This window comes from Conger conger, chromosome 10, assembly GCF_963514075.1.
Source record: "Conger conger chromosome 10, fConCon1.1, whole genome shotgun sequence".
Classification (NCBI taxonomy): Eukaryota; Metazoa; Chordata; class Actinopteri; order Anguilliformes; family Congridae; genus Conger; species Conger conger.
Window position 1 is genome coordinate 24,666,174 of NC_083769.1, and position 21,069 is coordinate 24,687,242.

The 21,069-nt window shown below is 49.2% G+C and overlaps 1 protein-coding gene across 2 annotated transcripts in view; it reads left to right on the plus strand.

The window, feature by feature from the left end:
• LOC133138399 (ankyrin repeat and SAM domain-containing protein 1A-like) overlaps nucleotides 1-21,069 on the plus strand; it is a 94,846-nt gene that overhangs the window by 14,415 nt on the left and 59,362 nt on the right. For both annotated transcript variants that reach the window (XM_061257126.1, XM_061257127.1), the window contains exons 2-12: nucleotides 756-836; nucleotides 1,325-1,481; nucleotides 3,757-3,813; nucleotides 10,112-10,408; nucleotides 11,845-11,920; nucleotides 12,020-12,121; nucleotides 12,650-12,748; nucleotides 13,412-13,584; nucleotides 14,853-14,915; nucleotides 17,351-17,486; nucleotides 20,275-20,315. In XM_061257126.1, the coding sequence (XP_061113110.1) occupies nucleotides 756-836; nucleotides 1,325-1,481; nucleotides 3,757-3,813; nucleotides 10,112-10,408; nucleotides 11,845-11,920; nucleotides 12,020-12,121; nucleotides 12,650-12,748; nucleotides 13,412-13,584; nucleotides 14,853-14,915; nucleotides 17,351-17,486; nucleotides 20,275-20,315 (1,282 nt within the window). The remainder of the gene's footprint in view (nucleotides 1-755; nucleotides 837-1,324; nucleotides 1,482-3,756; nucleotides 3,814-10,111; nucleotides 10,409-11,844; nucleotides 11,921-12,019; nucleotides 12,122-12,649; nucleotides 12,749-13,411; nucleotides 13,585-14,852; nucleotides 14,916-17,350; nucleotides 17,487-20,274; nucleotides 20,316-21,069) is intronic.

Here is a 21,069-nt window from a genome sequence, read left to right on the forward strand (position 1 = left end):
CTTAAAGGGAAATATTGTGCAAGGTGGAGGTGTGGCATGGAATGAGCCAGTGCACTTCTGCCCTGCAAGCCATATACCTCAGAGGAATATCAGCAGATGAAACTAATGCTCTTCGATAGGCTGGTTCCAAAGAGTCCCCTTTGAATGTGGCCGTGAATGGGAACCAGTACGCCGCTGTTTTGTGTAAAAATGGTCGTGTCCTGGAGTGTGCAGACGGTGTGGGTGAGGTTGTGTGAGAGTTGAATCCTGCAGTGCAGCAGGGTAGGCCGGTTATTGCGGTAACACTGAGTGTGTATAATTAGAAATGAGAAATTAGGCCTCTATTAATGAGCAGCCACTGCCACGGAGTTCAGGTTGGGTTTCCTGTTGACTCTGGGCCAGGAGGGAGTGTAGCAGCACTCCGTAGAATATACGGGCATAGCCGAGCGGGCATCGCAAGTCGCAAACTAGCTCCTGGCTCCCAGGCTGAAAATGTGCCAAGCTATTGTGTTGGAACTTAAAACACGCTATGTCTATTTGTGTCTTTGTCTCTTTGTGTCTGTTTGTGTCTGTTTGTATGTACTGCATGCGGTTCCTTGTTCTGTTTTTTTTCGCTCTCTTTTGAGGTGTCTGAAATACATCATTTTCTCTCCTTTGTGTCTGTATGTGTGTCTTCCTGCCTGTGCGTCTCTGTGTACTGTATGTCTGTGTAACTTCCAGTCTCTGTCTGGCGGTGCATCTTTGCCCGTGTAACACTGTGCGCCCTGTCTCTGCAGTATTTGGAGGGGCCCCAATGTGAACTGTGTGGACAGCACTGGATACACACCCCTGCACCACGCTGCTCTCAATGCACACAGGTAGGTGTAGCCTCCTTTCCCATGGGTGGGGCTGAGTGGGACTCTGCAGTCACCACGCACACACACACACACACACACACACACACACACACACACAAACCCAAACCCATGCGCACACTCGCTGTATTTTCCCTGTAATTGGAGCCCAGGCGCCTAGCACCTCCGAGTAAATGACTGCGCTTGTGTTGGGCAGTCTCCCCTCCAGTCTAACTGGATAGCGGTAATGATGCACGGTGAAGACCTATATCCACTAACTATACAGTAAACGTACTGTACTATTTAAACACTCCACTTTTGTTGGCAACAGAGAAGCAATTCACCCTCTAGTTCTTCTCAGTAAGGACCTTGCTTGACATAGTGTCTGAACTTTGGGATAATTTAAATCACTTTACATCATTAATGAACATCACTCTTCCAGGTATAGGAAAAGGTGAAGTAAGCACTGAAGCTGTTGTGAATACTCTCTGCCTCTCTGTCTCCCCCTGCAGTGGGGTAGTAGAAGTGTTGCTGAGGAACGAGGCGATGACCAACATCGCCGACAACAAGGGCTGCTTCCCCCTGCACCTGGCCGCCTGGAAGGGGGACCAGTGCATCGTCCGGCTGCTCATCCACCAGGGCCCCTCACACCCCAAAATCAACGAGCAGGTCTGACGGCTGTGCTGCTCTGTCCTGCTGAGACAGATACACACACACACACACACACACACGCACACACACACACACACACACACACACACACACACACACACACACACACACACGCTCTCACATACACACATACACATACACACACACACGCACACACACACACACACACACACACACACGCTCTCACATACACACATACACATACACACACACACACACACACACACACACACACATACACACGCGCGCTCACGTACACATACACACATATACACAGACACAGACACACTCAAATACACGTTTACAGATACGCCACAGCATCTGCGTGTGTGGCCAATGAGCTGTCATCAAAGGCTGTCAACTGTTAATCAGGGTGTTTAATTAGGATGTGCAACCATCTGTTCGCTCTTGTGTCCTTTTAAATATCACTCTTGCATCTGGATGTAGCCAATATTGGTGCTTTATGCTAATGTGCCGTGGATGTTTTATAATCTGAGATGCTAATTTGACATGGATGCAGGACTCTTTATTGTTCATTTCACATTGAAAAATATTTAAAAAAGGAGAAAAGTGCTTTCCCTTTGGAAAATGTTACCCCTTTCCCCTTTATATTGTGATGCTGGTTCAGCTGCTCAGGTGGTTCTGTCTGTGGGACTTCAGCAGTGAGCCCTGTTCTTCTGAAAATCCTCTAACCTCCCCAACCACTCATGGCCTGACTGGGGTTAATGCACCATTCATCCATTCTACCCATCTGCGCTTTAAACCAGGGATCATCAATTCACCATCCTCAAGGGTTGAGAACTGCTGGTCTCCCATCCTTCCTTTACCTGGAAGTCAGGTGTGAAGACAGTCTGGCCAATGAGCAGCACTAAGTTAATTACCTGGGAGGAAATTGCACCAGGCCTGGATTTGGATTTGGAACGATCCCTGCTTTAAACCATCAATTCATACATCCGTTCATCTCGCTGTGGGTGCGGGGCTAGAAAAGAGAAGGGATATTGGCATGCTTTGGCCTATTTTGGGTGTTCGCCATTGCAGCTGGTTTCTACAAGGTTTTTTATGAGTATTTAATTTCCTTCCCGTTACATTACATTAACGGCATTTGTGCAGATCCAGACCGACGTACAGTTGATTAGGCTAAGCAGGAGACAATCCTCCCCTGGAGCAATGCAGGTTTAAGGGCCTTGCTCAAGGGCCCAACGGCTGTGCGGATCCTATTGTGGCTGCAGCGGGGATCGAACCACCGACCTTGCGGGTCCCAGTCATGTACCTTAACCACTACGCTACAGGCCTGAGAGATGGCGACTGGTCGGCTCCACAGCCACGCCTGTGAAGCAGCAGGCAGAGTTTTCAGTCTCACACCACTGCCGGTTTAGGGGGGGAGGCGGGACGACAACTCTGCCTCTTTCTCTGAAATCAGACCCCTTCTCTTCCCACCGCAGCGTCTGGCCTTTAGGGCCGCGTGTCTCCTTCTAGGAATTGTGGGAAGGAAGAAGCGGAAGTGTGGTTCGAGACAGAGACGTTAGCCCCTCTGCGTCGTGTGGAGCCTGCTAGACCAACTCGGTCAAGGCTGGAAGCGGCCGTCTCGCCACCGAACGTGCGGAATGAAGCGCAATGCGGCGTGAGCGCAGTTTCAGTCCCGTGGCAGCGGTGGCCCTCAGGCTTCCCCCTCCTGTCGCCTGGCCTGAGAGCTGACTGTGCCATTACATTACATTACTTTACATTAATGGCATTTGGCAGATGCTCTTATCCAGAGCGATATACAGTTGATTAGACTAAGCAGGAGACAATCCTCCCCTGGAGCAATGCAGGGTTAAGGGCCTTGCTCAGGGGCCCAACGTGCAGATCTTATTGTGGCTACACCGGGATTAGAACCACTGACCTTGCGTGTCCCAGTCATTTACCGTAACCACTACGCTACAGGCCGCCCTGCCTGCCATGTGCCATACGGAGGAGAGCGTCAGACACGACCTGAAATGAACCGATGGCCTGCAGATGATTCGTTATCTTTAAAAACATGCAGTGACGACTTCACTAAAGCTGACGTTGAGGAGTTATCAGAAGTTTTGGCTCGCGCCCAACCCTGAATCCATCTGTGGCAAAATGGCCACCGTTTCAGTTCATTTCTTTCTGAACCGCGGCAGCATTTGGCCTCTTGCTTGTTTGTGTTGTTTTTGTTCAGTAACTCGGTTGTGTTCACCCATTGCCAGTGTGATTATTATTTTTTTGCCTGTGTGAAAACAAACATTGCCTCATCTTCTCTTCCTCCTAGAGCTCTGTAGACCAGTTCAAACGCTGCGGGCCCTTTGATCCGTATATTAACGCCAAGGTGTGTACCCGGTGCTGCTGAGCCCGCTGTTCTGCCATGCTTACTGGTCGCTCCAGCCCCCCCTCCCTGGCCTGTGCCAGGCCTCCCTCTGCAGAAACGCTGACGCACTCGCGCTTTCTGCTGCGGACTGCGTACGGCTGCCTTACAGCTCTGTCCCCCCTGACAGTGAGGTAGAAATGAAGGCAGTTTAATGGAGCCTGTTAGAGCCCAGCCCCTCCCCTCCCCACGGGGGCTTGTGCAGTTTTCATGAAGTAGACTCCAAGTGGTTAGAGCCCTTCAAACGAGGTGCAATGACGAGATCCCCCCCCCCCCCCCCCCCCACCCCATTAGTCAACTCACCTGGGAAACTGGCTGCTTTCCCTCAGAGTGTGTATGGTGTGTGTGCTTGCGTGCATGTGTGTCTGTATGTGTGTGATTCTGTGTGTGTTTCAGTGTGGCTTTGATCTGTATGTATGTGAGTGTGGTTGTGTTCGTGTGTACACATATCTTTTTGGGAAAAGGCATCATTAGCTCCTTCCTCTCCCAGCTCAGTTTTGTCTTCTGTTATATTGCCAATAGGGATGAGTTTATATCTCAACTCTGGGTGTATTTAACCATCACCTCCACTGCATCGTTCAGACCAGCCCTCAGAACCTCAAAAACACTGATGCGTGGCTCTGTTCAGTATGCAAAACTGCAGCAGACAGTCAGCAATTGGGGAGCTTGCGCAGAAATTTGAACTAAAGGATTAATGCTGCCTTAGCTGATTGTTGTCAGTTTATCTTCATTGCTAACGTTAGCTTAAATACACCAAAATTCGAACTGCCAGATGCTAGGAAGCCCTTTAGGAATTATTCATGGTGCCGTACACTGACGACCATATCTCCTGAAAGAAGCCTGTGTCCTCCTAATTCAGCCCCCCCGACTCTTTCCGTTAAAGACATGTTCATATGTGGAAAGAGCATTTTAATGCCGTGCGAACGTTTCCCTGGAGACTTCTTCCCAAAGGAATACTTAAGATAAATATAGCAGTGAAAGAGGTTTTATGACTGTATTTTAGCCTAAATAATGAATGAGGTGTTATGAATAAATGAATGCAGTCTGCAGGCTTTGACATAGAGGGGCATAGAGATGTCAGCGGAGACCCCAGACCCCCCCACCACCGCTGCAGCTCTTTGCCTTTACGCCCGTTCCTCCCTGGCAGCCTCACGGGACTAGACCCTGCATCACGCGCGGCTTCCCTGCTGCCGCCCGTCCGTTGGCTCTGCCATCGAGGAACGTGTGTGATACGGAGGGAAGGGGAGGGCGCGTTGCTGTGGTAACGGGCTTGCGGGCTGGTCTGACCCAGCTGTGCAGGGCAGGTGATGGTGGGGGGTGTGTGTGGTTATTGTGTCTGAGATCTGGCCGGGGGTCGGCGGAGATGGGGGGGGGGGGTTTGATTCTGACATGAGCATGACAGAAGCTGCCTTGTTGAATCGCTCCTCAACAGAGCTCCGCAAATCTGCTGCCCTGCTGCTCTAATGCTTCAGTGTTGCTGAAATGTTGCTTCAGTGCTGCTTTAATGATGCTTTAATGTTGCTCCAGCGTTGCTTTAATGTTGCTCCAGCGTTGCTTAATTGTTGCTACTTTGATATTAAATCCTCGCCAGTACCTTTTACTGCTTCTGTGTTGAGATAACGCTGTATCAACGCTGTATCAACACTGTATCAACGCTGCTTTACTGCACCCTGAGGGAGCCTGCAGCTCACCCAGGCCTGTCTCATTTCCAGCTGACCTATTTACCCGGGTGTCTGCGGTAGTTTTGGGGATGGAAAAATCCTTACTCATCTTTTTTTTTGTCTCCTGTTTCTATTCCAAAGGGAGAGGTTATCTTTATCTAGGCTTTTCCATTCAGACAGCCTGCAGGTTCGAGGAAGCAGCGCCCCACTTGAACCTCTCCATTTTTCAGCCACCTGAAAGGTGTGGGGGTGAGGGGGCCTGTGCTGACTCATTCAGGGCGCTAGGGCCATTCCTCTGACTGTAGTGCAAATTGTGAACAGGTCCAGCCATTTTAGCCACCATTCATATAATATAGTGCTATTCCAGTTATGTCAGGTGGTTGTCACTTGCTAAATGGGATATAAGCTTGATAAACAGAACAAATAACTTGTTGGTGTGTGTGTAGTATTTATGACTTTCTTCTTATTATTTTAATTTTTTTCTTAAAGAAGTTTTCAGTTTGAACGCACTATTCTGCTGCAGCTACGGGCCTACGGATGCAAATTCAGTTCAATCCATATATGAGAAAAAGGGCTGGGGCATAAACAGAACTCTTGGGTGGGAAAAAGTACACTTTGGATTGTGTTATCGTGTGGAGAAAATAAGTGCTGAAGGCGATTAAAGGAGATTAAAGACTCCAACTGTACAGTGCAGCAGTGTTGCTTAATGATTCTGAATCTCCCCTTAGAGCAGGAAGAAATGAAGGAGGGCTTGTCAAGTGTGCAACAAATTGTCATTTTTAGGGCCATTCCAAATGTTCACTGAAATTACTGTTGAAATATTACCCATTTAAATGGTGAGCAGCTATATTTCAGTTTCATTTTCATGGGGAATTTGACACCTGGCAATTGTTGAGTGACCCTTATACCTCTTGTCATAAGGGTTCAGGTGACAAGGCGTGGATGTGTTGGTGACTATTCTCCACAAAGTACTTAACCAACAGAGGCTACACTGCAAATGCAAACCACTCTTTAGCTGCATAAAAAGGATGGCCAGGTTACAGTTTGAGAAGTAGTACTGAAAAGAGCCTGCAGAGTTCTGGAAAAAGGTCTTGTGGACAGATGAGACCAAGGTTGATTTGTATCAGAGTGAATGCAAGACCTGTGTGAAGGCTAAAAGGAACTCCCCAAGAACCAAAGCATGCCCCTGTGAAACATGGTGGGGGTGTTATAGTTTGGGCATGTATGGCTGCCACAGGTGCTGGCCCACTTGCCTTCACTGTTAAATGTAACTGTTGATCGCAGCAGAATAATTAATTCTGTGGTGGCATCTTTCTCTCAAATTTTTCTTGGTAAGCCGATGTCTCTGACTGTTTTTTCTTCTTCTAATTCTTCTCAGTCTCATAGTGGCATCCTTGACTTTTATCGGCACAACTCCTCATGTTGGCAAATGCCAGTAACACACTCCACAGGCAATCAAAAGCCTAGAATCAAGACTAGATACTGAAAGTTGTACATGCACTAAGAATTTCATGTTTCAGTACAGAAGACCAGATATTGACAGCTGTCCAAATACTTACAGACTGAAGTGTGTAAGGGTTAAATACTGAATGCGTATGTGTGCAAGTACTGGGAAGTCTTATGTTTTGTACCCCATGTGCCGGCCATTGACCTCTGTCACCAAGCAGCGCTGGAACAAGTCGGACCTCTTGGGAGATTAAGAGTTATGACTGTTAGTTCTCCTGCTCTGACCGCTGTTCAGTACCAGGCACCAGCAGGCTCCCCTCCTGACCTCTAACCTTAGCATGGCGGAAGGGTACGGCAGCTGCTTTTCTGCGTCTGTGGCATAGTTTCCTCGTATGCAGACGGTTCTGAGGCCCGTGGGTGCTCCAGCACACGTTCCTGCATGGCTCCAAGGGCACAGGCATTCATGTGCAGTTCACCAACAGCAGCAGCTGTACCAACCACCCCCCACGCTGTCACGTTATCACTAATCTCCGCATCAGGAAAGGCGTCATACCTCCCCAGTGGTCACTTGTCACCGCATACCGTTACCGTTAGCGACCACGCAACTGCTGTGCCGCTTAGCACCAGAAATGAGTCATTTCTTCTCTTCATTGGTTCTGATATTATGATAGGACAGATTACTTTACAGAGGAGCTCTATCAGTTACGTGGTCAGATGAGGACGTGAGAATTGCTGTGATGTCTGTGCTTGTGCATAGTGGTCATATATAGGACAAGCCTGGAGGAGCATGAGTGGCTATGTGTGGTCATACACCAGGGGTTGCTCGCTTCAGTTCCTGTCAGAGGAACCACCATCATGTTTTGCTGCTACCTCTGGAGTCCTTGCTGTTCAGTGCAATGTCCCAACTCACTTTTCTTCACATGCATCTCATGTGATGTAGGCTTTGTTATACTGCCAGATGCTTACCCAGCCCAGCTAACAGGGTAGCCTGGTGGAAGCATGGCTGTGATTGTGACTCAAACTGAAGTGGTAGTGACAGACTGATGATGCAGAACTCATACACCACTGTCTGTCTGGTCAGTGCTCTGAGAAGACTCATTGCAGATACCACGACAGGGCACTTTGTGTGTGGCGGTGGGCCCGCTGCATTCTGGGTACTGGGAGAGTCGGTAACCTTTCAGATCGTGGTGGAGCTGAAGTGCAGCTGAGAAGGTGACTTTATTCCATGGGGAAGGAGAGAACAAAGGAGGGAGAGAGAGCTGCTGTATACGCCCTCCCCCTGCCTAAAACTGCATTTGTGAAAGGACTGGAGCTTAACTGGGTCTTTTCTTGGGTGTGGGGTGGGGGGGTGTTTTTGTTGAGTGTTATTTTGCACTCAAAGATTTATTTTTGCCTTTCACTGGAGGCTACCCTTTCCCCTATACCTTTTTTCTCTCTCTGTCTTTCTCTTTGCCTCCCTCGCTCAGTCAACCTCTCTCTCTCTCTCTCTCTCTCTCTCAGCCTGCCTTTCTTCCGTCTGCTCCAAGCGCAGGTGTCGTTTTGTTTTCCTCTGGGTCGCCTCCCTCCCCCCTTCCTGGTTCAAGCTGCGACCTGTTCTTTAGAGTGCTGGCTGTCAGGGCCTTTTGACGGAGGGCTGCCCCGCTGGTTACCTGCTGATTAGGCCTGGAGACACGCCACGTTTGCCTTTGTGTGCCACCTGTCGCTGCCCCCCGTCCTTCCCCTGGCACTGGGAGAGGAGAGGCCCTTCATTTGTCCCAACGTCGGTCTGTGGTCAAACAAGAGACGTGGTGGGGGATGGGCCCCCACATTTCTGTCTTTCCTTTGTGTACTGTAAATATCCAACAGTTAACATTTAGGTATACTATAAGTATCAATTCATTCAGCACTGAGACTGTGGCTTTATTTTAGTCAGGAGTGATTAGAGGGAAAAAAAGAAAACCACTTTCATGAAGTGATTTGTCTTTTTCTTTTTCTTTTTTTTTCTCTCCCCGCAAAAATGTCTCCAGGGGCCTTTTTAAGAAATTACAAGCAATTGAGACCAGCAGAAAATTGTGTGTTATGTCATTGCAAACTAACGTGGTCTACATCAACAAGGAAAAACCTGATCTGCGGCTTTACGGTAGAGCTGGAGGCTGAAGGAGCGCCCTCTTGTGGCTGCCCGTGGGATGTACAGCCCATTCAGGCAGGCACACGTGCAGGGCCTCCGGGTTTGACCTCCCCGCCGCACTGTGAGCGTTCCGCTGGCTTCCTCTGCATGTGTGCTGCATGAGCCGCCGTCTGGCTGAGCTGCTCCGCCCGTTCTTCATCACGTACGCTGCTCATCCTCACCACCGTTGCATGTGATGTCTGCACTTTGCATCGTGTATTTGTGCTGTTGTGCAAAATACTAATAATTCCAGTATGATTCTGCATGTCTTGCATTGTTTTGTTTTTATATATGTATTGAATGTTCTGTATTTATTTTTTTGGTCATGTTCTTGCTGTTGATGTGTGTTTTCTTTACAATGCTTCAAGTTTTAATGTATGTATATTGTGTGCTGCAGAGTTCGCATGCTTTAGTCAAGCTGTCCGGTTAGCGAAAGGTATGACTTCTTTAGGACGCAGTGTTTAGGTTTAGGGGATATGGTGTGTCTTACCCATGTTTTGTCCATGGGAGGGGAGGGGTGACAGAAGTGGGACTAGCTAGCTTTTTCAGCCGGGGGTCATCACCACCTCATCCCCTCGAAACATTCACTCACTCACTCCTCTTCCTTCGTTTCCCATCACCCCTTCACTCATGACATCATCACAGAGCCATTGCATCATCATCAGAACTGAGCAAGCTGCTGCAGGCCCCTGTTCTGTTGAACTGTCAGTCCCTGAGTTCACAGCGATGTACACACATTACACTGTGCCAAATGTGTGAATTAAATACTTTATATACGTTTTGCCCTCCTGTCCGTCAGGTGCCTGAAGATCAAAGAAACCTGTTAGCAAAATTTAGCATTATTAAAAGAATTCTTGAAAAATGAAAAATCTTCTACAAATTCGCACATGCCAACTGTTGTTACTCAGCAGTACTATAGGTAGCCTAACGTTCTGCTGTCTGTGTGGTCTTGTTGGGTCGGGTGCCTCCCTCTCCCTCTCCTTCTCCCTGCACCTCCCCGCTACGGCAGAACAACGACAACGAGACTCCTCTGCACTGCGCCGCGCAGTACGGCCACTCCCAGGTCGTGCGTCTCCTGCTGGAGGAGCTGACCGACCCCACCATGCGCAACAACAAGTTTGAGACGCCCCTGGACCTGGCGGCCCTGTACGGCCGGCTGGAGGTGGTCAAGCTGCTCCTCAACGCCCACCCCAACCTGCTGAGCTGCAACACCAAGAAGCACACGCCCCTGCACCTGGCCGCCCGCAACGGCCACCTGAACGTGGTGGAGGTGCTGCTTGAGGCCGGCATGGACATCAACTACGAGGTCAGGGTCCAATGAGCCGCCCGCCTCCCCTCACTCTAACCCCATTCACTCCTCCCCTCCCCTCCCCTCACTCTAACCCCATTCACTGCTCCCCTCCCCTCCCCTCACTCTAACCCCATTCACTGCTCCCCTCCCCTCACTCTAACCCCATTCACTGCTCCCCTCCCCTCACTCTAACCCCATTCACTGCTCCCATCCCCTCACTCTAACCCCATTCACTGCTCCCCTCCCCTCACTCTAACCCCATTCACTGCTCCCCTCCCCTCACTCTAACCCCATTCACTGCTCCCCTCACCTCTCTCTAACCCCATTCACTGCTCACCTCCCCTCTCTCTAACCCCATTCACTGCTCACCTCCCCTCTCTCTAACCCCATTCACTGCTCACCTCCCCTCCCCTCACTCTAACCCCATTCACTGCTCACCTCACCTCACTCTTACCCCATTCACTGCTCAACTTCCCTCACCTCACTCTAACCCCATTCACTGCTCACCTCCCCTCACTCTAACCCCATTCACTGCTCACCTCCCCTCCCCTCACTCTAACCCCATTCACTGCTCACCTCCCCTCACTAATCCCATTCACTTGTTGTGCCTCCCCATCTGCAGCATATTACATTACATTATAGGAATATGACATGATGCTCTTGTCCGGAGCAATTTACAACAAAGTGCATAACCATAACCAGGGACAAGTGTGAAAGGACTTGAGTCCTGAATATTAGCTCCCAGTTTAAACCAGTGAGCTCTGGGTAGTTGATGGTTGTATTTGTAATCCTTTAACAGTTGTGGTGGAATGAGAGCGAGCCAGTGACCCTTTGTCAGGAGAAGGGCTCTACTGCTCGTGAGGGTTGGACGAGGCAGAGGTTTGAAGAATAGTTTGTTTTAAAGTGACCTGCAAAGCTGGTGCTGTTGTGGCCCTTGGGGTCCCCATTTGCAGGAGCCGTAGCATGAAACTAGCCATCTGGCCCGTATCTCCCCCAGCTCTGCGGGCTACAGCAGGGATAGGCCTCTCTGGGCCTGCAGGCCTGCCCTCCTGCAGGTGTGCAATTATTGCCTGCCCAAGATCTGGAAAAATCGTCTGCTTTGATTCCTCAAGCAAGTAATTGAGTTGGGTAAGAGAGTTTGTGTCCTCAAAGTGGAAAGTGGAGTTGGGTGACCTGTAGTCAGTCTGGCAGTGGAGGTCTTTGTGTTTGTTCCTGTGCTCCACTTCTCTGACCCACAGTACTTTAATGCTCCCGCTCCTGCCTCCACTGTGTGAGTCTGCCATGCCTCATACCGATAAGGAGTGACTGTCACTAATGAACGGGAAACCAGTGCAGCCATCAGTGTTTTACCTGGTCTGTCCTATTCTGTGTCTTTGCCTTTTTCTGTCTGTGTTTGTGCGTGCGTGAACGTGTGTGTACTGAAATGAAATGTGTGTGTGTGTGTGTTTCAGACGGAGAAGGGCAGTGCCTTGCACGAGGCAGCGCTGTTTGGGAAGACGGATGTGGTGCAGAAGCTGCTGAGCGCAGGTTAGTTTTCAGCAGTATAACAGGGTTCAGCGTGTCTCAGGCTCCTCAGACTGAGTGCTGCAGTGTGTGTTACAGCTCCCTCTGTCCCCTCCTCCACAGGGATCGATGTGGGCATCGTGGACTCCCATGGCCTGACTGCGCTGGACACAGTCAGGGAGATGCCCTCTCAGAAGAGCCGCCAAATCGCAGCGCTCATCCAGGGTGAGGCGCTAGCGTTACTGCAGGGGCCCACCATGGGCCATCCTCTTCTGTGATTTTTGCACCATTCAACTTCTGCTATTTCGGTTTTAATTTTCCCTGTCATTCCTTTGATCTGATATTTCATAAGCTAGCTACAGCTTTAGCCCTGACATAAACATTTCTACTGTGGTCCAATAAAGAACGAACGGGCACTACTGTATGAAATTGAGTCTAAATAATGAGTAGCCCTCTGGGGCTGATTGACGTAGACCCACCGCTGAATATGTTACCAGACCGTAAGTTTCTGAAGCTGATCTTATCTAAGAGATCCTGGCTGCTCTGTGAGATTTCACGACTATGTTTTAGCTCATCAGTCACCATAATGCATGTGCATTACGGCAGGGTACCAATGTAATCTTTAATGGTGTTTTATTTACTTCAAATATACCTTTTATTTAAAATAAACCTTTTTTATTTTTTATTTGTTGCTTTAATGTTGCTCAAACTGAAACCAGTGAAGATGTGACAAATGTTTTCCTTTTTCTGTAGGTCACATGACAGGAAACCCCCCAGACATGGCCCTGCCCCCTCCCCCAGGCGCTCCCCATGTCACATCCTCTGAAGAGAGCCTAAGCTCCCGGAAAAAAGGTCCCTGTTCCCAGCGTCCCTTTCCCAAACCCTGGGAGGGTGCCGTGTACCACTGCCCCGCTTCAGTGGAGTTTAACAGTCTGTGTTTACAAGCCACTTTTCAGCATTGGTTGTGTTTGACTGACATGTTTAGTGCTTTGCACGGTGGTGCTCGTTTGATAACTTTAAGCCGAGATCCTGTTTGGCGTGGCTCCACAGCATTCGCTAACAAGCTGCTCCTGTTATCAAAGCTACCTTTCACACACTTGGTGAAATGTGCTTTTGATTTTCCTGCAGCCTGTGAACTGGTTCGCAGTTTCCTGCATGTCTCACCTCTGCGTATTCTATTCTGTATTGCCTACCTGGATCCCCCTCACCTGCGTCTCCCCTGTGTTCTCTGTCTCTCTTTGCTGTGTATCTCCTCTAACTTACATGCGTCTCACCTGGGTGCTTTATCTCTCACCCGTCTCAGCCGTCTCTCCTGTGTCTCTCCTGTGTCTCTCCTGTATTCTCTGCATCTCTCACCTGTCTCTATTTGCTGTGTATCTCCTCTAACTTACATGCGTCTCACCCAGGTGCTTTATCTCTCACCCGTCTCACCCGTCTCCCCTGTGTCTCTCACCTCTGTGCGCTGTGTCTCTCTCATCTCACCTGTGTCTCCCCTGTGTGCTGTGTGCACTGCAGGCAGCATGGATCAGCAGGTGAGTGAGCTGATCTCAGGATTGGCCCCGGGGCCCGAGGAGGAGAGCCCGTATGAGGCCCTGTTTGAGGCCACGTCCTGCCACTCTCTGGACAGCCTGGCCAGCGGCAAGTCCTCCGACAGAGACTCGGGCCGGCCGGACAGCGAAGCGGGCAAGGTCTGTTCTTCAGCAAGGGCACACACGCACGCACGCACGCACGCACGCACGCACGCACACACACACACACACACACGCGTGCACGCACGCGCTCACGCGCACACACGCACATGCACACGCACACACGCACCCACGCACGCGCACACGCACACACGTGCGCACACATTGTGTCCTTGGAATTATAAGGTTCTATCTGCGAGTGGTTTTGAGGTAATGAGCTTCAAAGATACCAAATGAATGAACTCCAAGCAGGTACAATCTTTCAAAAAATTATTCTCATTTTCTCCACTAGAGGGGGACACATATCCACCCAAAGAACTTTCTCTCTCCCACTCATATCACATTACACAAGTTATTTAAACGGACTTCAAACAGTGACTTATTGGATTCTTATCAGTGTTTTGATTTAATCTTCCGTTAAATATCTGTCTATCTCCCCGACATTTAAGAAGGAAAAACATTTTTATCAAAAACTGACGTTATAATCATTAGAATTACAATTAGGCTTATCTTTTTAATATCCTTTGATCCCTTGCAGCTAAGATGGCAATAAAGGGAAAGATATCTGAACTGCAGTTTCTGGCTGAAAATGTACTTTTTAATCCTGTAATTCCTTTTTATCAAGCATTTTTTAAATCTTCATTTCCTGTGTAAATTCTTTACAGCGTGTCTCAGTGATACTGTTCAGTGATACTGGGCAGTTGTGTGGGGCTAGATCTATAAAAAAAAAAATTAAAAATAATAATATAATGCTATAATATATAAAGAAAATGCTGATAGTTACTTGCAAAGTTGACAGCCTCTGACCAACCTCAATACGATTGCTTCTTTGCTACCTTTGGCTACCTTTCTTTTAACATGAGAAGACTATTTAAATGTGTCTTTGTATAGCACTTTGTGTTGCACAGTTACAGACATTTGTGGGAAAAACTGTGCCGTTCTGCAGAGGCCGCGCTGGAAGCGAGGTCGTTAGCCTTTAGCTAACCTCAGGGGACCCGATTCCCAAATACAAAAGAGAGAGGCTGCAGCAGTTATTCTGTGGGAAGTGTGGCTCCACCAGTACTTTTGAGTTTTCTGGCCATCTTTGGCTGTGGCCTAAAAGGCTACTTTCCCCCTCCCTCCCGGCGCTGTCTTGGGTTCAGGCTGCGGCCAGTTCTCAGAGCAGTGGGACATTTTCGTCTGTATCGCCTGAAGGTGGCGCTCAGAGTCAGCTCTACCCCCCGTCTAGTTTCTCACTAATGGTTTTCATTTTATGTTTTTTGGTGCAGAAGGAGCGGCCGCCCCCTCCCTCACAGCCCCCACCGGACCAGGAGGAGGAAGTGAGCTCAGAGGTAAGGCCCTGCCCACACTGCAGAAAGCCCCGTCACCCTGTGTGTGTGCCAGGGTCACTGGTGGAGAGCTGGAGGATGATCCACTCCACTGCACTCAGTGCAGAAAGCCCCGTCACCCTGTGTGTGTGCGCCAGGGTCACTGGGGTCACACTAGGGGGGTGGAGAGCTGGAGGATGGGCGACTCCACTGCTACTCTTCACCGTCACATTTGTCTCTGAACTGCAGAGGCTTGAGGAAAGTTAATAGTCTTACGGGTAAACACACTAGTTTTGTATTGCTCAATATATGTGGAACCAAGCATTATGATTCCATATTAATGCTTGAGAAACTTCACTCGCAAATAATCTTCATTAATGTCTAAATGACTGTAAAGCAAATGTACATAAGCATTAGACCAGGACAAGCATACTGACGCTGGCACATAAAATGCCGTGAGGAACATTACGGAGTGCTGAACCCAGGCTTTGAGGCAGGCCATGACGTGAGCCAGCACTGTCCCAGTTTCTCTTTGTGACCTGGGTGCGTTAAGTGACATGGATTGATGACGATGGCCGTTTGGGTCACAAATTAAGAGTCTCACAGGCTGTTTGGGGGCAAGAAGCATTGGGAAGAGACCTGCATTACATTTAGGATTACATTTTTTTGTTGTTTTTAGTATATACCAAAGATTTCACATAAATGAGTGTCAAGGTTTGTCTTTGGGTTAAGTGTCAAAGCAGAAGAAATTTGTCTTGAATTTAAGCACTGTTTAGGTCAGATACAGCAGATGCAGTGGAAACATTTAGCCTGTTTAAAGCGTTGTCAGTGTGGTAAATGCATGTGAATAGATGAGTTTCCTGTTTACAAACACTGCTCAGGGGGGAAACGGGAGGAACTCTGGAGTTTCAGACTGCCTCTTCTGCATCATTTTATCATCGATAAAAGTGGAATAAAATATTTGTAGCAATGAAATATTGTATGTTTATAGCTAGCTGTGTGCCCATATACAGTGTGACAATGCAAGCAAACCCATCTATAACAGCTGTATACCTTTCCGCTGACAGAATCGAACCAATGATTTGGTTAGCTTCTGCTATGGAAATATGATGTCACACGGATGTCGAACTGTGATAAACCTATAACTATCATTTATTTTGACTGCTCTCCACAGTTGCTAAATAGCGACTCAATAAAAAGGTTTTGCGTTTCACGCGGATGCCGAGCGTGATATTGATTACGCCGGTGAGAAACGGCGTCTCCGCATTAAAGCGGACGTGTTTGACAGTGGGGGCGGCGTGGAGCGAGATGGAATGAGAGCGCTGGCATCGGGAGGGTCACAGGGCCGGCTCCGTCTCCCGCTGTGATTAATAGTGTGAATTCATGCTGTCGCTGCAGCTCGGTCCGCTGGTTCTGAGGGGCGTATTTCATCTTAACGCTCGCGCGTTTGAGTCTGCAAACTTTTCATTTATGTCCCAGCCAGGTAGTGCGTTTCAGCTTCTTTTTTTTCGTTTTTCTCTCTCTCTCTTCAGCTCACTAAGCAGCGCGGTCTAAATAAATGCTAAAATGGCGAATCGGAAGCCGATGCAGCTATAGGACCGGCCTTTTTAAGGTCTGTGTGACCTAGGCCGAGACATACCATTCGATCGGTCAGAATCAGTCGCTGAATGATTGTATTAAGTTCACCCCCCCTCTGTCATGTATGGTTTGGCCCTGCGTTGACATTCCCCTCCCCCCTTGTTTCCAAAGTGAGTTGGTATAGCCCTGTTTGCTGACAGCCCTATAAAAGCAGCCATCCCTCACCTTTTGAAGAGTTGTCAGGCAGCCCAGTCAGACTGTGATCAGCGTGTTTCTGTAACCACCCTGTCTGTCTGAGACAAACGACTTTGGCCTGCCTCACAGTTCCATCACAGCTTTGCCATTGTGCTGACCTTGCCTGATCAGTCTTCCTGCGCGTTTGGTAAACCCATTCTTAGTTCTCGGTCCAAGCCACTGCTTTTCTACGACTAGTAACCCAGATGGGAGTGAGATTCAAATTGAAAGATAAGGGTGCCAAAAGTTACTCGAAGTGCAGATGTCATCCCTGACCTGGCCCCTGTCGTCACTTGACACCAAGCTACACCCTCATACATATTCATCTGACTGGAGTGGAGGGAGGGGGGCAGAAAGGGGAAGTTGAGTGGAAATGATGTCCCCCGGTGAAAGAGGTGCATTATGGGTGAGATGAGGACTGCTCCCAGGTGGTCAGACAGGCCCAGAACGGAAGCACAAACAAATTGGGGTCAAATTTGCTGACTGTGGGGATCTCCTGGCTTTCAGCCTTACTCAGGTAATTGCTTAACCGAGGCCGTGATCGGGCCTGTGGCTCAATAAATAATTAGCTAGAGATCTGAAACCTTCAGGAAGCGGGCTGCTTGGCCAGGTGGGGGCGCTGTGGCTGACCGTGTGCTCTCCTGCAGGCCCTGTACGTTAACAGCAGCGTTCAGAAGAGACCGGAGCCTGCGGAGGAGGAGGACCACACCTACGAGCTGCTCTTCTCCGCCCAAACCAAGATGCCCTCGTTCAGACCTGACCCCACGTCCAACGCTGGAGCGGGTCAGTACAGCCCAGCGAGCACTGGCCCCTACACACACTCACCCGGCACACAGCCGGCACACAGCCAGCACTCACCCAGCACACAGCCAACACACACCCTGCACTGTCTCTACCCCCCCTGCCAAACCAGAGTGTTAAAGAATACATTCAAAATAACCCACACATGATGCCAGAGTCGTCAGTCCATTCTCTAAGATACTATGACTGCTTCAACTGACTACTACTTCTTTCTGTCTTTCTTTCTCTTTTTTTCTGTCTCACACTCTCTCACTTGCACGCCCACGCACACTCGCCATCAGTACCCCACTGTCCGCAGTGTTTTCTCTGTGACAGTGGGGGTGATTATTTTTGCCCCCTGGGAGTGGGGTTATGGGACAGTGGCGCTAGCTGGTGGGGCAGTGCCTGGTCTGCAGCTCAGCACTTGAGCTGTGGAGTAGGGCTCAGGATGGCACAGACTGAGAGAGAGCGTCTTTGTTCATTTTTGAGCCCAGAGCAGCCAGCACGGTCTTACATCCTGCCCGCCGGCCCGGGCCTGCCCTGCCATGACCCCGCACAGGCACTCCACCATGACATCATCACAGCAGAGCCGTCGGGATGAGTTTACAGATGTACTGATCTGCAGAGACGGGTGTGGGGGCGGGTTTGGGGCGTATTAATCGCAGGTGCAGGAGGGAGTGTGCTGTAGACCCCCCACGCTGCGGTGGGCTTGGCAGGGTGCCCTGCTGTAACCCACTCCATTCAGCCGTCGCGCTGGATCAATACTCATTTCCCCCGCCCTGAGGGGGAATGTATGGATCCAGGATCTTGGCTCCTACAGGGACCTGACCCAGGCAGAGCCTATTACTCCCTGGCCCCTCAGTCCTACAGGGACCTGGCCCAGGCAGGGCCTATTACTGCCTGGCCCCTCAGTCCTACAGGGACCTGGCCCCTCAGGGCCCCTCAGTCCTACAGGGACCTGGCCCCTCAGGGCCCCTCAGTCCTACAGAGGCCTGGCCCCTCAGTCCTACAGGGACCCGGCCCCTCAGTCCAACAGGGCCGCGCGCCCAGTTCTTTGTGCAGGCCTAAAGGACCGGTGGGAGCTCGCTGGGAGCCCCATAACAGCACATGCAGTAGTGAGGGTCTACTCGCACCCAAAACCGTGACCTTTCATACCTAACAGGATTACAAGTGCGCCAGGGACTGCTGGCTCTGGCTCCCTCCTCCTCGTTCCTCTCTTTCGCCCAGCGGTGTCTAACAGCCCACTCCATTAGGAGCTGAGACTGTATCATGAGGAGTGATTCATTACCGATGGCGTTGCTTTCATTACAGACAACGTGCTCTCGCCCAGTGCCCTTTCCCCCCCTGTTTGAATGGCAGCTCGTTTAATTGGATTAAAGGAGATTTAATTAGGGGCTATAATGATGTGGTGTCAGTAATGTAGACCTTTTCAAATTGTTCCTGAAGCCCCACCCTCCCTCTCCTTCTCCCACTGTGATTGGAATTGGTGGATATGGTGAATTGACAGATGTTGAATGAGTTCATGTCGCCTTTAAGTTTTGAAAGGAGGCCTTTTTTCTTTTTTTTTAATCCTTAACCATTTTTAGAACTTTGAGCCCAATGTTAATCTACAGTGCTTCTGGATACGAAATGCTAAATGAAATTGCGTTCGTCATTATGTAATATATTCCTGTATATTTTGTTATGCATTATGTGTTGTGTTGTGTTATATTATGTTATGTTGTGAAAATGAACAGAATATGAAATCAATGAAATGAATTGAACAGCATTGCACATACTGACCTTATCGCGCTCATGAATCTCCCTTCAGTATCCTATGAGCAACTGTAAATCAATTCTAATCAGAAGAGTACACTTGAGAATAGAAGAGTACACTTGAGAATCCTGCATTCATTTCCAAAGCGAGCCGTCAGCATCGCTGTAAGCTGTGTCTATGCCGTGACTTAGCAGGCGTGTCTCGGCGTTCTGTAATACTGTGTTCAGACTACGCGTCAGCAGACCTGCTTCTGCATTCCTGTAGCGTCGCGGCTATGAGCCCTCACCCCTCCTGTAATGCTGCATCAAGGTTATTATCCCTCTGTTCCTGAGCCATTATATCCAGGCTGCGAGTCATCGCCTGAACGCTCCTGTAATGTTCCTGTAATGTTCCATGAAGGTTGTGGCTCAGCAGGCGCTGTCCCTGGCGTCCGGTTTCCCACGCTGCCCCTGTCAGACTCCAGTGCGACCCGCGTCAGTCCGGCGCTGTTCCCCCGTACCCCCCCCCCCGGCCCATGCATTATACATGAACTCGTAGAGCGTTGATTTCCTCCTGAATTTGCATGGTACATCTTCCCCCGCTGTTAGGCAGGCAGGCAGGTGGGCGGGCTCCAACTCCAGAACTTTCTCTGCCAGCACTTCCATAAACTTTGGGGATTTGTCTGACGACTTTGCTGCGTTTTCACATCTGAAACCGGAAGGAGCAGTTTGCAGCATGTGCATTTTCTTCTTGCTTTTCTTTCTTCTTTCAATTGCCATTTGTCAGTATGCGTGCTTTGCTCTTCATGTGTTTTTGAGAAGCTGGCTTCCATACAGATTCCAGCCTATTTTATTTACTCGATTCAGTAAAGCCGTCATCCAGGGCGACTGAGGAAAGGAAGTGTCTCGGTATTGTAACGGCAGTGTCTTTGAATACTGCGGTCTTCTGGTAATTTCTGCTCCAAATCCAGAACTTTTTTTTGGATCAGTGCTGTGTACAGATGGATGTAAATAGGAGCAAAGAATGTAAAGGTGTCTCTTTTGTCTTTGTTTTCAGATGATGGCGCACCCCAGTCTTCCAACAGCCTCCTACCTCAGGTATTGCTGACCCCCCCTGATCCCCCAACACGCACTAACTAAACACCTTGTTAATGAGAGAGGTCAGTGGAAAAGGACCAGACAGGTCAAAGCTGACAAGTTGACAGTAATGCAAATAACCACACATTACAGTTGTATGCAGAAGAGCATCTCTGAACCCACAAGGCATCAAACCTCTAAGTGGATAGGCTACAGCAGTCAAGTAAAAAAATAAGTCTAATAAATGCCTAATAAAGTGCTCACGGAGTGCATATATTTGTCTAAATATCACCTGCTTTTACATCTGGTGCTTGTTCTGATTGTTTTGTCCCCATTTGTTGCTTTCCTGGTGTAGTTGATTTTTGGTGCTTCTTCACAAAAGTATCTTCTCCCACTGAGTTCTAGTTACCATAACTAGAGCCAGACTTAACACTATTGAAAGACTGCTGTTCTCCAGGCATGCTGCAAACTCATTTCTTTAGGCGTGTCTCTCGGTATTGTAATTTTCTTCCCATTTGTCCTTGAAAGCATATCAGAGTTCAGCCAGATTTCACATTTAATGGTGATAATTAGCGGCCAGGCTTTTCTCCAGCAGTCATATTTCTACACTTGACCTGCTTCAGAATTTCTCCTCAGTTCAGTCAGTCGACACAGTCTGTGCTATTTAGTCTTTGAATAGCCGTGTGAAACAGATAAAACAGAGCAGCATACTCGCTCCACGCAGGAGTATGGCCTCAAGTGCACTGTCCTTTTTATAGTTTGTGGGTCCGTGAGG